This window comes from Triplophysa rosa, unplaced genomic scaffold (genome assembly GCF_024868665.1).
Source record: "Triplophysa rosa unplaced genomic scaffold, Trosa_1v2 scaffold346_ERROPOS92138, whole genome shotgun sequence".
NCBI lineage: Eukaryota > Metazoa > Chordata > Actinopteri > Cypriniformes > Nemacheilidae > Triplophysa > Triplophysa rosa.
This window is the reverse complement of record NW_026634347.1, coordinates 52,545-67,463: the sequence shown is the minus strand read 5'-3', so window position 1 is coordinate 67,463 and position 14,919 is coordinate 52,545. Positions and strand designations below refer to the sequence as shown.

Sequence of the window (14,919 nt, the reverse complement as noted above, 5' to 3'; positions counted from 1 at the left end):
CTGTCGAATATTTTCAGCTGTCAAAAGACGGATTTATAACATTCACATGGTCATTTTTACAACACGTGATATTTTTTTCAGTGCTGTTTCGTGGATGTCAGTCACCAGCTCTGAGTAATGTTAGTTTTAAAAATAAAACCTATAAATAAGCAGCAGGGAAAGCTCTGTCGAAGTTATTTTTAGGTTATGGAGCTTTAAGCACACAGCAATGTGTGTTCTGCTAATGCTAACAGCTAAATCAAGACCCCAGCAGTCATCAAACCCAAATGTGAGGTGCGAGACCTCAGTCCCTCTTACCAAATAATGACGAAGAAGCCGATGAGAATGTGATCCGCCTCAACCCTTTATTATAGAAGGCCAAAGTACACAGATATGACACACACACGACAAACAAAAACTGAATTCATTCACAGAACCTGCAGTCAAACTTTATAAAAAAAGAAATAAACAGACAGAAGTGCAGAGAAATAATAAATGAATGTACTTGTAGACGGAAAAATAACCAGCATCAAATGACTTGAAGATTCATGCCTAACGCCACGGCTCGCTTGAGATACTCGTCAGTCTAATCTTTTATTCTTTTGCTTTAACTCATGTGCTGGATTCAAGCTGTTACTGTTAAAAAAGGATTCTGTGTGTACGTGTGCAGGATCCCATCAGGACCACAGAAGGGCTCTCGTGAGAGCTCATCCTTCAATCCCAACGACCCTGGAGTGACCTCTGCTCTGATTCCTCATCCGCTCGGCTCCTCACTGTGGTCCTAGATCTGCGGTCAGTCCCTGCCCGTCGCTGTGGTCCATCCCCCACAAGTAGTAAAACTGTGTGAAGTCAACGTAGGGCGGGACCCGTCCGGTTTCATCGGGCTGAGCCGCTTGACTTGCTCTCTGACGGAACAAACTGCCGTCACCAGAACTGGAGCTGGAACTCTGCGTGTGCGTGTTGGTGGACTGCAGCGTCGCTGTGGGGCTTTGACTGGTGGGAGGAAGAGGGGCGGGGTCAGACAGAGAGGTAGGAAGAGGGGCGGGGTAAGAGGCAGGGACAGGAAGCTCATTTATGGGCTGTAAGGTGTCTACAGTCAGGGGAATCAGAGGTGCCATTAGTCTGAAGTTGCGTTACGGGGCCGTGGAGAGAGAGATTGACACGTTCTTTAAACGTCGGTTTATGAACACATACAAACGTCATGAGGCGGATGTGAATGGGGCGTGTTTTACCTGGCAGTGGGCGTGTCTTCCTTGAGTGTGGACGCCGTGTTGGAGCCGTTTGTCAGCGTGCCCTGTGATGGCATGACCAGAGACAGCGTCACACTGGTTTTACTGGTGCTCTGATGATTCGAGTACGGCACAGATACAGGGTAGAGCCGACCTCCTGCGCGCGAAACAACACAAATCAACTTGTCACAATCTTCTGGTCTGGTTCAGAATTCTGTCATCGTTTATTCATCCTCATGTCATGTCAAACCTGTGCGAGTTTCTTTCTTCTTCAGAACACAAAAGAAGATATTTTGAAGAACGTCAAACACAAAACATTTCTCAAAATATCTCCTTTTATGTTCCACTGAAGAAAGAATCGCATACAGATTTACAAACACATGAGAGAGAATAAATGATGACGGAATTTTGATTTTAGGCTGAGCCTTTATTTGCACGAGGCTGATGTGAGATCAGAGGAGTCGGACCTTGTGTAGGTGTGAGAGATCCCTCTGCTAGCGGGTAGTTGATGATTCTGATGAGCAGCGTCATGTCCTCGTGTCGTGCGCAGTGTGACGCTCTCTGTCTGCCGCTCACGTATGCGTCGTGATGCAGCCGTTTGACTCGCTCCACCACCGACTGCGCAGCTGCCTCCAGACTGCTCTGCAGAGCCAACTCGGCTGCTACCATGGCGACAATCTCCTGAGCGGGGAAGCATGGGAAATGCAGTCCATCAGTGGCTCTTGGCACACTCTTATTGTTTTTTAAGGATTTGATTTATATAAAAACTCATGAATGTGCTGAATACAGGCGTGTTCATCCGCTCACCTGGTTGACCTGCTCCGGTCCATGAGCCGATTCGAGGGCTTTGATCAGCCCCTCTGACATCAGCAGCAGGAAACCCGTCACGCCCTCCAGCGATTGGCTGCCGTGAATCTCAGGCTCGGCGATGATTGGTTTATTCTTCGCTGCACTGAATATGAACGTGTGGTTAGAGGAGAGTAACTCAAACGCTTTGAATGAACTTCAGTCAGTATGAACACACCTGAGCACATCGATGTCTGTGTAGTTAAATTTGACTTTGTAGTCTCCGATCCGTCGAGTACTGCTCTGACCCAAGATCAGTCCAACCTGCCTCAACCCGACCGGATCAAGACCTGAGACAGAGCAGATGTGACACTTCACAACAACCGCTCTAGTGTGTGTGTGTGTGTGTTCATGTTTGTATATCCCGGTGGGGACCTAAACCTGAATACACACCAACACATGGGGACTCGTGTCACTGTGGGGACCAAAATTGAGGTCCTCATGGGCACAAAAGCTTATAAATTGTACAGAACAATATTTTTTACAAATCTAAAAATGCAAAAAGTTTTCTACGATCTTTAGGTTTAGGGGTTGGGGATAAAATATACAGTTTGTACAGTATACAACTCATTACGCCTATGGACTGTCCCCACGGAGATAGTAAACCAGACATGTGTGTGTGCGCGTGTGCGTTCTGACCCAGTTGGGTGAGCCTGGACAGCTCATCATCATTGTCGGTTGTGTGTGCTCGGCCAATCTGGATCACCTGGTTCTGACCATCAGCTGTTGTCTTACAGAGAAGAGCCCGATTGGTACCTAAAACACACACACACACACCATTACAACTCCAGAAATCAAGAGAAGACTCAGAAAAACATTCATATACGAGTGATTCTCATGCTTTAATTCCAGGCAGAAGACCCGCCGGGGTTATTGTGTGTGTGTGTGTGTGTGTGTGTGTGTACGCACCTACATTGGCGATGTAGAGTTTATTATCGAGTATGAGAGCGACTATAGCTGTGGCTCCACCCGAGACCTCCTGCTCTAAAGACTTGAGTCGTTCTGACATCTTCTGTGTCTGAGCCGAGAGAAAGACGCCCTGACAGACAGACAAGTTCATGATGAGGAGAACAAAACGTCAGAACATGCTGATGTTAGTCTCGTGTGTCGTCACCTCAGGAAGTTGAGTCTGAAGATTTGCCTTCTCTGCAAGAGCATCGTCAATGGTCTCAAAGTAACTCTTCTCTACAACATCAAAGGCCTTGACAGAGACAAGAGAAGAGATGAAAGCAGATGTGACAAGACAATGAAATAAACTCATCTTGAAAATTAAGGGGATAATAAATCAAAAGTACAGCAATCTTTCAAAGTCTCCATATATTTGCTGGTCACTTTTAAAAAGTCTGTTGTGGTAGCAGGGTCATGAAATAATGAATCTTAAAGGAAAAGTTCACCTCAAAATCAAAATTGTGTTATTTTATACTCACCCACTTGGCGTTCAGCATGTTTTGAGACCTCCCGGCGTCTTCGGAGCACAAATAAAGATATTTAGGTGGCATCCGAGAGATTTCCAGGCCTCCTCGTAGACATCATGGTTATAGTTGTTGTCAAGGTCCAGAAAAGTACTACAGACATGGTTAAATTGGTCCATCCGCTCATAGTGGCTCAGTTGAATTTTTTTGAAGCGACGAGAATGCTTTCTGTGCGAAAAACAAAGCAAAATAACATCTTGAATCGATATACTCTCCTCTGTCTTGTCAGTCTATGGTGCGTGTTCACGAGAGCACTTCCACGCATGCGCATTCGGTTTGTATGGTCGTGCAAAAAAGTGCAAGTCTTCCTCAATATCAAAAGCATCAGACATTTTGCGAAGATCAGCTTATGTACAGCGTGCGTCTGCTTGTAAACACAGAGTTGCGCTTCCGGGTTTTCAAACAGAACGCCGGCGTCTGCCCCCACCGAATGTGAACGTGAACGCGCACCATAGACTGACAAGACAGAGGAGAATATATCCATTAAAGTCGTTATTTTGCTTTGTTTTTCGCATAGAAAGTATTCTCGTCGCTTCAAAAAAATTCAACTGAGCCACTATGAGCGGATGGACCAATTTAACCATGTCTGTAGTACTTTTCTGGACCTTGACAACAACTATAACCATGATGTCTACGAGGAGGCCTGGAAATCTCTCGGATGTCACCTGTCGCCGGGAGGTTTTAAAACATATAAGTATAAAATAACACGGTTTTGATTTTGAGGTGAACTTTTCCTTTAATAGTGTGCAGCTGTGAGACAGCAGTACCTGTGTCAGGACTCTCTTCACGTCTGCGTCCGTGTGACTGGAGTTCAGCTGCCCCAGTAAGAGTTCAGCTGTCAAACACTGACACACAAAATCTGCCACCCTGCTGCCGTCGAACCCGTCAAACACCCCGTACAGATAACAGCTCTCAGTACTGCAGAGAAAACTCACACAGCTTTACATGAAACATCTCGTTAAATAAAACACATCAAGAAGACTGTTATTCACAAAGAAAAGAACGAAGTAATTCCATTTTCACAGAGTCGAGTATTATTAAAATGTTCAACACAGTGTCCTGCTGAGAAGAAATACTCATGAGCAGTAAAGTCTCTCGATTGTGTTTGGAATGACTGTACCTGAAGCGGAAGTGTCCGTCCTCATTCGGGTGACTCTGGGTCCCTTTTCCATCGGGTCCGTACACACAGTTAAGAGCCGAGCCGACACCACACAGCTGACAAAGAGGCAGATCGTCGGTCCAGCTCTGATGCTGAAAACAGTCACTCCATCAATACAAACCTTCAGACTCAACGGTGTCATTCATTTATGACCTCATTCAGACTCCAACAAAAGAGCTTCCAAATCATCCACAACATCCTCACGTGGATCTGCTTGATCATTAGTATGTTCTAACTGATGGAAAGTGAAAAATCTTATGAACATGGAAACTTGCGGTCACAACGTTCACTGACACATTTTACAACAAATAAAAGCATGGCTACTTTAGTTAAACCGTGCTAACTACAAAGCATCCTCGGTTTCGCACCAGGAGCCAGATCATGGGATGTGTAGTGAAACTGTGGTTATACAAATGTACATTCAATCCACTAAACCATGGTTACAACACGTTTAGTATTAATGTTTGTGTTTGTTTAGTGTCATCGGTGTGTCAAACGCTGCTCCTGGAGGACCATCATCATCATCATCATCATCTCATGAAACACCTGAAGCAGCTCAAGAGGAGGAGGATGATGATGATGATCAGATCCGATCTGTACACTGCAGTGCAGAAGCGGAATAAAATCAGCAGATATCATGTTTACGTGAAGACAGACATTCGTTCATGTTCTGTATCTGAATAAACACACAAGAATCTGAAGATTGACACAGACACGCGCGCATGTGGTGTCTGCAGGTAAAGTTACGCTAAATGGTCACTCATTGGTGTTCATCATTAAAGAGAAAAACACTTCCTTACGCTCTGCATCAGACTCCTGCGCTGCGCCGCCATGTTGAACGGAAGTACGTGACGTCAGATCTGCAGCTCATCTGTGCGCATGCGCGTTTGCCTTCAGACGACACATGCGTGTGAGCTCTGCGCTCCTCACGGATTTGTGTGAATTTGACAGTAAATGTAGCTCATCTGATCCTGATTCGGTGATGATCAGACATGATTAAGATTGTGTGTGTGTTTATGTATAACTGTTGGTGTGCAGCGTTACACGAGTGGGTTCTGTGTTATGATTAAAAATCATCACATAATAAAACGAGGCTCGTCGTTTTTCTTTAGTAAGACATAACACAGTTTCACAAACTACAGAGCTAATATAGCTTTAAGACCACATGCCTTGTCTTATTGTTTTTTATTTTTTTAAATAATAAATTATCAAGATTTCACTGGACAACAAAGGAACCATTTTAAAGACATATAATGCCAAAACATAAAACCTTTATTTTTATTTCTGAACATTTATAGAGGTTATATAAGGAGTTTTACATACAGCAGCTACTGGCAGATATTGATGTGTCTTTAGTGTCTGAACTTCAGAAGAGTACAATTACTCAAAGATGCTCAAAGATCCATTAAAAACATGCGCGCACACGCTACAGAAAGAGAGAGAGGGTGGTGGTGTTTATTTGTGGATGTCATTTAGATCTTTAAGACATGTTTGGTTCAGATGAATAAATGTGACGGTCATCATGCTCTGGAGCTGAAGATCACACGAGAAACATCTCTCCACACAAACAGCTACACTTCACTGTGGACTTTTCTGGAATAAATCTGAGGGGAATTACTCTACAGTATTTGCGCACATATTCTATTACAGTAACATGTAGTTTCATTTCTTCTTTTATACAAATTATGGTACAATCATGAAACAAAGAGAACCATGTGTGTGTAAAGATTTATTTGTACTAGATCTGACACCCTGAAATGACGTCTGTTGATGCAAACTAATGCAGTCATGATGGCTCCCTAAATAATATTTGTGTCTTGAACACGATGTAGATGAAGCCTTTATGGGTTTAACACTGTTTACAGTGAAGTGAATAATGGATTAGAGTGTTTGATTCTTCACAAACTCTATCTCTCAGCGTACACCACACATCTTTATCTCATTTCTCAACAAACCTGGAACTGTGTCATAGTCGTTTGTCTTTCAATCACATTTGTAATGCAGTCAATTAACATGTGTTATTTGTGTAATTGATGCTCCTCTACCCTGTGACCCCTCCCACCGGTTCAGTACTCCTGCCGCTGGTACCCTGCTGACCCATCATAGATGCCCTCAGTGCTTTGCTGGTAGGATCCGGTTCCTCCCGGACTCTCCAGATCATCTGCAGCGCTGTAAGAGCTGTATGGAACAGCGGCGGCGGCGTCTTCACTTGGGTCGGTGTAGTCCTGGGAGAAAAGAGCTGAGTCGGCCCCCAATTTATACCTCTGAAACGCTAGGAAGGCCTGCCCGGCCTGCTCAGCCAATCAGAGAGCAGAATGTAAGGGAGGAGGGGTGCGGATGAAGGGATAGAGATTAAGGTGGTATGTGTTTAAAAAAGGGAAAAGATGGATGTATGGAATCCATCAATCAAACCATTCAAATAAACCCATAAATACATAATAATAGAAATGTGATTTAAACAAAAGAAGAAATTAAACAATGAGAGATGAGATCATGATGATCATGAGAGAGATGTGAGGAGAAAGATCATGATGGTTTTGGAGGTGAGAGAGAAACGAGTTTAATAGTTAGCATACAGAAAATGAAAGTTAAGAATGTTAATTATGAATCCGCGGTTAACCAGATCTCATTTACATGTTACAGCAAACATCACAGAGAGACAATCCCAGAATGCACTGCTGAAAAATCACCTGCTGGTAAAATCCCTGAATGTTCAGACGGAGAACTGATGTGATTCTTCAAAACATAATGATTTAATAGTAAATTAACATGAGCCTTTATTGTCTTCTTGTCAATAAGCTCAGAGTTTGGAACTCTCACGAGACAGGAAGCTGTTGTTTCTTCATGAACGGGTGTATTTGTGTGTTTGATGGATGTGTTTTAGTGACACACTCACACAGACATGTTCGCATGTGTGTGTGTGAGCTCAGGGGGCTGATGGGTAAAAAGTTCCTCATACTCCTCTTCAAAACACACACGCTTCAATCTCCCTAAAGAGAGCAGCGTGAGGACACCCTGAAACACACACGCGCACACACACACACGCACACGCACGCACACACACACACACACACACACACACACACACGCTTGATACCACAATCAAATCACCTCCAGGATGAGAAAATCTTTCCTTAGATCAGATTCATAAAAACCAAAGAAATAACATCGGGTACAGACCCAGGTGAAGATGGAGAAGAACGAGAAGGCGATGGCCGCTCGCGCCGCGTCTCCACCTTCCTGCAGTGGGTTGTTGTCTGGTTTAGACACCTGCCACTGATTGGCCAGAAAACAAAAACCAACGAACCACATGAAGGACCAGAACGCTGAAACAGAGAGATGGCAGATGACACATCAGGTCATCTGTAAAACATTTCAGAGGAACTCTCAGTACAGTATGTGAGTGAAGTCTTGTCTACCTGACGTGCCCACGTCTGCCAGCACGGCTTTCTTTCGATCTTTAACACTGCTGATCTGAGGGAAATACACGTCTAAGGCCAGGAAGAGCATGCAGCTGAGAAAGGCCAGCGAGCCCATGCCCACCGCATAGTTACAGGCGTTCTGATTCCGATTGAAGATGCAGAACTCCTTGACTTCATCAGGTCTGTTGATGTAGCCCTCATTCGACACGCAGCCGAAGATCACCAGTGAAAAAAGCTGAATGAAGACACAAAGATCAAACACTTCAACGTTCAAGCGTTTAGGGCGTGATTCTTTTTGAAAGTTACGCTTCATTTTACAGTGTTTAGTTTTACAGTCAACTCAGATCACACATTTTTAATTCTTATGATGTGAGTTTTTTTAAACATCTTTTGTAAAGACTTCACTCAAGCTGCAGGAGGTCGAAAAATAAACTCATGTAAAAAAAGGCAAAGTTGTGCTGAAATAGAGACAGAAACGCACAGGTGTTACAGACCAAGCAGAAAACACTTCCCCTTTTTCAAACATGTGAAGTGTGAGAATTCATCTTTCATCTTCTGATGCACAACATGAAGATGAGTGACAGTGTGTCTCGCTTCAGGTATTAATGTAGCTGATCTGCTGAATCATACCTGTGTGTGTGTGATCAGAGAGGACAGGTGTCAGGATTTAAACAGATATCAAAACGTGTGTGTGTGTGTGTGTGTGTAAAGGACAAGGCAGGTAGACAATCAGAGGAATATTATTCTTTACACTCTGTCTGTACTATATGTAATCGCTGGTCATTGCACACAAGAAGCAGATCTTTGCCTGTATGGTGTGTGTTGTTATTTTAAAGCGTTCTGTCCAGCTGTTTCTGAACACAAGAACACATTTTGTGCGTGTGTTTCTCTTGCTGGATGAAGACCATGAGGAGCAGAGATGAATGAACCGATATTTATAGACACTGTCACTTCTGCTCCTGGCCGGAATGGAAAAGAACAAGCGAATGACATCACCACACACACAAATCACTCATGAACAAAACTACACAAACAGTCTGTCAGAGTATTTCTGATCAGGGTTGTAATGAACATATTCAGCCCAAGACTCTCTTAGCCAGATATGAGCAGGACTTTGTGTTTTTACAACTTTATTTTTTACAGATTCTGAAGAAAGGCCATGATGCTATATGATGCTATAGGTGGTTTAGGGTGTAGTGGGCGGAGAATCAGACAGGCAGAAACATCTGTATGTGCTTTGAAATGTGACACAAAACACACACAATTACATTTACATTTATTCATTTGGCAGACGCTTTTATCCGAAGCGAGTAACAAGTAGGAGAGCATATAAACATTTTGTCAACACGCTAAACAGTATACCGTTAGTTTACAAGGCCATGCTACTAGAGGATTAAAGCTGGAGTCAGCAAAGGAGAGAATGAACAAGTTTTTTTTTTACACATTGGTTAGTCAAATAAATGTGGAACAGGTATATTTTGAGCTGTTTTTTTTTAACTTGTGAAGGACGCTGCAGTTCAGGTGGAGGCTGGCAGTTCATTCTGCCACAGGGAACCCAATAAGAAGGTTTTTACAAGCGATTTGGTGCCTCGCTGTGATGGAACAACCAGCCGTCACTCATTTTCAGACCGAAAATGACGGGAGGGGATGTAGACCTGGAGCAGTGAGTTAAAGTAAAGGGGCGAATTTGCCGTTATCGTTCCGAAGGCCAGTGTCAGCGATTTAAACTTGATGCGGGTGGCAACTCTCAGCCAGTGAAGTGAAATCAGGAGGGGTGTTACACGGCTGATCGAAAACTAGACGTGAAGCAGCATTCTGGATGCACACACAATTCTCTACAACTGTGTGTTACACTACATTTATTCCATGAAGACACAGCCGCTGTATGAGAAACCCGTCCTGCTGATGCTTACGTAATTACCATAGCAACCAACATAGATAAAAGGCATATCAACTACACTGTCTGAACAACGAATCCCATTTCATCATTCTCAAAGAAAAACTTCAGTACTAATGACTGGACTTGAAATCCAGTGTGTGCCGTGTGAACACAGCCTGTGATCTGCTCTGCAGCTGTGATTCAGGTTCCTCTTTCAGTGCGAGTGGGATTTTTCACCTGTTGTCTGATCACTCAATATCACACGTCTACTGTACATAACAAGCCACATGATTCAAGGATCATTCATAAAACCTTTTATCCATCAAATGTTTGACCTGAAATGTTGTATCTCCAATACAATTGAATAAACTCCAAGAGAACGGAATGTCTTGATGGTCTCTCTTTATTTAGGATCCATCTTGGCAGCAAACAATACACCTATTGGACAAACTCCACACTACCTTTAACATACAACATGAAACATCCTCTGTGTTTGGCTTTTTGTAAAATTTTATGCATTTGGTAAGTGGGCTCCACATATAGGCCTACATACACAATCATTACCATACTGTATCTGTGGAAATGAGGACAAAAGATTTTAATCCGTTTATAGTCTAATTTAAAATAAAGTGTTCCATAGAACCACCAATGAGTGCAGAGATGTGAGAGAGAATTTCCCTTAACCTTTTACATGTATTATCATGCTCTATATGTTTCACTTTAAATGCATTCTCACTTTTAAATGTGTCTTAAATATTGTTGTTTGCCATTGTCTGATCGTCACCATATAACAGAGTCCACTATCATCAACGCACGCGCACGCACACAGAGAGAGAGGGAGAGAGAGAGAGAGAGATGAAAGATGTAAACAGTCTGAGGTGTCACAGCATCACATGCCGAACCGTAACCGCGATACGTACCCACGACACGATCCTGAGGCCGGTGTGCGGCTGCTGGATGAACGTGAGCAGGTCGAACGCTCCGCCGGCTCTGCCCGCGCCGTACGCGCCGATTCCCTGCTGAATCTCGTCCATCAGCGCGCGCTCCCGTGTCTGTCAACCTCCCTCTGACCGCTGCCGGTTCTGTTGATCTCTCTCTAACAACAATTTAGCGCTTTATTTATCTCAAAATGACGCGATCGGTCTCTCTGTGAGCGACGTGAATCTATCCCACTGACTGTTGCAAGCGAGCGCGTTCTGGAGAGGAGGCGAGCGCGTGCAGGCACCTGCTTCTTTCTAAGCGCGTGTCCGTGGCGACCGGAGCCTCGATACTGCGATGCAGAGGGAAAAAAGTGCAAACATACAAATACACAAAAGCGAGACGAGTCTCTAAACTAACGTTACACTCGTGTAAAGGAGAAGTTTGGAAAAATCTCCTCACGGTGAGCGGGTGAGGCAACAGGTTTTCCTCCCTTATTACAACTTATTACAATAGTTTTGTATTTGTCTAATTCTCATAGTAAAGTGAGTCTCTTTAATGTCTATTGCAGTGATTTTAACTGGTCTCTGATTAGTAACTAACTTACCCATTGCTAATTAACATTCCCACAGTCACGGGTAATCAGAAGCGCGACTTCTAGCGGCGAGTTTACTTTAAAAACACTGACTGAACGTAAGAGTGACGCACTTTTACGTTCATCCCCCTCAGCCAATCGCATTGGCTGATACAGGCGGCTAGACCAATAGAAAAGCTTGACTTCAGTTACTAAGCAACGCTTGGGGCTTTGGTTGCCGAGGCGTGAAGGAGAAGAATCACTCGTAAATAATCATTTTAAAGTGCAGATTTGAACGCTTTAATCGGTATTCTGTGGTGTGTAATGGTGAAGTTAAGAGCGAGATGTGTTGTCGTGGGTAAGACAACCTTTTCACCGAGTTCTGCTTATTTCGTACTGTATTTGCGTGAAGAACCGCAGATAAGTAACGTTACGTGCTCGAGTGTTTATGTGTGTGTGCGCGTGCTTGTGTGTGTTCAGGTGACGCTGCTGTAGGGAAGAGTTCACTCTGTCACATGTTCAGAAGTGATGGAGCTGTGTTTCAGAAGAATTACAACATGGTAAGAGCATCCGAACACAACAACATCGACACACAAACACACGGTTGATATTCTGCCGAGCGGTATCCCATCATCCCCTGTGCTCTCTCGAGTGAGGTCAGCTGTCACATTAGTTTGCAATGAATGATGGGTAGAGTAGTGATGCTGTGTGTAATTCTGTTTGTCTGCGGCCTCTTGATATTATCTTCAGAGCTCATGTAGCAAACATACGTGTGTTGTGTAAGTAAAACATGTAGTGTGTCATGTGTTGTGTATGTTTAATGTGACTCTGTGGTGTTGTGTGTTTTAGACTGCTGGTGTGGAGCTGCTGGAGAAATCAGTGTGTGTTCCAGAGACCAGTGATAGTGTGGTACACACACGCACACGCACACACACACGCACACACACACACACACACACACACACACACACACACACACACACACACACACACACANAACAGACAGAAGCCAAATACACCGAGACTCTGGAGACCATTGAGAAGGTGCATGATTTGCATCATTTCATCATACCGCACTTCACTTTGACTGATAGACAGATATTCCGCTGTTGCTAAGCAGTATGCTGTATAACTTTTCCACACTGAGCTTCAAAAATGTTTTTTTTTTGTTCTGTCGTAACAGTACTTTATGATCCCGCTGATGAAATTTATCCCAGCAACAGAAATGGATCAAGTTTTCATCAACATACCAGTAAGTAGAGAACTATCCAGTGTGATGGATTAATCACTACTACTTATCTTCAAAGCAGCTTATGAAAATCTTTACAGGCCTGCTTTTTTCCTTTTCTCATTTTTGCCCAAAATTCATGTTTTGGAACATGTATGCTCTTGCTTTACAGGACCTGGTTAAAGTTCACAAATGCCTGATGGCTGAAATTCAAGACTCCGTTGCAAATAAAAATGCAGAAAACCTCTACCATATCTTTATTGTTTACAAAGACAAGTATGAAACCAGCTTGAATTTGCATGCACACTGTATTTTTTTTACATATTCTGTCTTAGTTGTGGGGGAAAATGTTTACAGAATGGACCTACTGTATGTTTACAGAATGGACCTAAAAATGTCGTAATTATAAAGAAATATATTCACTGCTAATATGTGCTTTTTTGCTAACATTGATTCTGTATATCCTAGGCTTCTTCTGTATGGAAAATACTGCAGTAATGTAGAAACAGCCATTTCACACTTAGACTTCATCTGTAAGGAGAAAGACGGTGTTCGGCTAAAATTGGAGGTGCACAAAAATACTCAACTACTCATGTGTAGAATAGTAAACATTTTCATTTGATTTCATCAGGATTTTTTTTCACTTTGTTAATTTTTCATTATTTCAACATGCCTTGTTTTACAGGAATGTTCAAAGAGAGCTAACAATGGGAAATTCACTTTGAGAGACTTGTTAGTGGTCCCCATGCAGCGAGTACTGAAATACCCACTACTACTCCAGGTGCAGTAACACGCGCGCACACACACACACACACGCACGCACGCACGCACGCACGCACGCACGCACGCACACACACACACACACACACACACGCACAGGCTTTGGTTGACTATCCCCGTGGGGACAGTCCATAGGCGTAATGTTTTTTTATACTGTACAAACTGTATATTCTATCCCCTATCCCTAACCCTATCCCTAAACCTAAAGATCATAGAACACTTTTTGCATTTTTAGATTTTTAAAAAATATTGTTCTGTACAATTTATTAGCTTTTTTGCCCATGAGGACCTCAATTTTGGTCCCCACGGTGACACGAGTCCCCATGTGTTGGTGTGTATTCAGGTTTAGGTCCCCACCGGGATATACAAACATGAACACACACACACACACCAGTTGTCTGTCTGACAGTGCTGTACAATTCTGTTGTTTTTCTCTGTCAGGAGTTTTTTATCTATGATTCTCCCGGACGAGAGCTGTTTGCAGACGCCTGTGAGAATGTGGTGAGTGAGGTTTCAACAGTTTAACACATGTGACTGTAGAGTGAAATGTCCCTGTGACAACCTGACGTGTGTTTTAGTGGGGTCAACCGTCTGTGATGTGTGTGGTTTTTGACATTACCAGCGAGGCCTCATTCACCAGCTGCAGTCACTGGGTGGAGAGAGTCCGATCTCACTGTAACGGGCTGCAGGTACCAGGTGAGACACACACACACCTGTTGAAAACTCTCTTATGGAGTTGAATTATAAACTGTTGACAGATGAAATGTCATTTTCACTGTAAATACTGTGACACTTCAATATTTTTTATTTATTTAAACTCAAGTTTAGACCTTTTACAGTAGTGTAGTTTAATGTGTGAGTGTGTATTTGTGCGGCAGGTGTGCTGGTGGGTAATAAATGTGACCTGTCATTCAGGAGAGAGGTGGACAGTGCTGAAGCTCAGACGTGGGCTCAAACTCACGGGTTTCAGTATCACGAGACATCTGCAGTGAGTAAATTCATCTCTGAACTGAACGTGTGTGTGTGTGAAAGAGTTTCATCTGAACCTCTCTTTTGTATGTCTGACAGAAAGAAATCGGACAGTTTGAAGCTCCGTTCCTGAGTTTGGCGCAGATGTTTCACAGCCTCTATCAGGATCAGATACAGACCATCAAGAATGTCCTCTAACCTCGCCTGATCTCATTCATGAATGTTGTGTACATATCAGTGAGAAGCCGTGTTTTTATAACAGTGAAAGAGTGATCAGATGATTACGTTCAGTTGTGATTTCATGCTAATATGTTGAATAAAGAACATGTTTGTGATAACACAGATGTTCTGCTTCCCTCTTTAACATGTTTTGAATCTTGTTGGGTCTAGGCATGGGCCGGTATGAGATTTTGACGGTATGAAAACCTTAAGTAAGGGAAAATGTACAGGCAGCCGGTTGTTAT

The 14,919-nt window shown here is 43.2% G+C and overlaps 3 protein-coding genes across 5 annotated transcripts; 1 reads left to right on the top strand and 2 right to left on the bottom strand.

The window, feature by feature from the left end:
- Positions 1-325: 325 nt before the first annotated feature.
- tab1 (TGF-beta activated kinase 1/MAP3K7 binding protein 1) lies at positions 326-5,602 on the bottom strand. Its single transcript, XM_057327959.1, has 11 exons — positions 5,486-5,602; positions 4,647-4,777; positions 4,294-4,444; positions 3,169-3,255; positions 2,964-3,093; positions 2,694-2,810; positions 2,233-2,344; positions 2,016-2,160; positions 1,676-1,889; positions 1,212-1,365; positions 326-972 (listed from the first exon to the last, which is right to left on the bottom strand). The coding sequence occupies exons 1-11, from the start codon at positions 5,516-5,518 to the stop codon at positions 750-752; spliced, it is 1,497 nt and encodes a 498-aa protein (XP_057183942.1). The 5' UTR covers positions 5,519-5,602; the 3' UTR covers positions 326-749.
- A 319-nt stretch (positions 5,603-5,921) lies between these two features.
- Positions 5,922-11,211, bottom strand: LOC130550478 (synaptogyrin-1-like). 2 transcript variants are annotated; one of them, XM_057327961.1, is made up of 4 exons: positions 10,907-11,196; positions 8,105-8,342; positions 7,866-8,011; positions 5,922-6,976 (listed from the first exon to the last, which is right to left on the bottom strand). In XM_057327961.1, exons 1-4 carry the CDS (start codon positions 11,018-11,020, stop codon positions 6,752-6,754), a joined length of 723 nt encoding a protein of 240 aa, XP_057183944.1. In that variant the 5' UTR covers positions 11,021-11,196; the 3' UTR covers positions 5,922-6,751. The 2 variants fall into 2 exon arrangements, with proteins under 2 accessions (XP_057183944.1, XP_057183945.1); XM_057327962.1 differs by lacking the exon at positions 5,922-6,976 and adding an exon at positions 6,983-7,700 and having other exon boundaries at positions 10,907-11,211.
- A 479-nt stretch (positions 11,212-11,690) lies between these two features.
- Positions 11,691-14,816, top strand: ift27 (intraflagellar transport 27 homolog (Chlamydomonas)). 2 transcript variants are annotated; one of them, XM_057327964.1, is made up of 7 exons: positions 11,691-11,836; positions 11,959-12,038; positions 12,328-12,357; positions 13,928-13,987; positions 14,065-14,182; positions 14,365-14,474; positions 14,555-14,816. In XM_057327964.1, exons 1-7 carry the CDS (start codon positions 11,803-11,805, stop codon positions 14,651-14,653), a joined length of 531 nt encoding a protein of 176 aa, XP_057183947.1. In that variant the 5' UTR covers positions 11,691-11,802; the 3' UTR covers positions 14,654-14,816. The 2 variants fall into 2 exon arrangements, with proteins under 2 accessions (XP_057183947.1, XP_057183946.1); XM_057327963.1 differs by having other exon boundaries at positions 12,328-12,387; positions 14,555-14,815.
- The last annotated feature ends 103 nt before the right edge of the window (positions 14,817-14,919 follow it).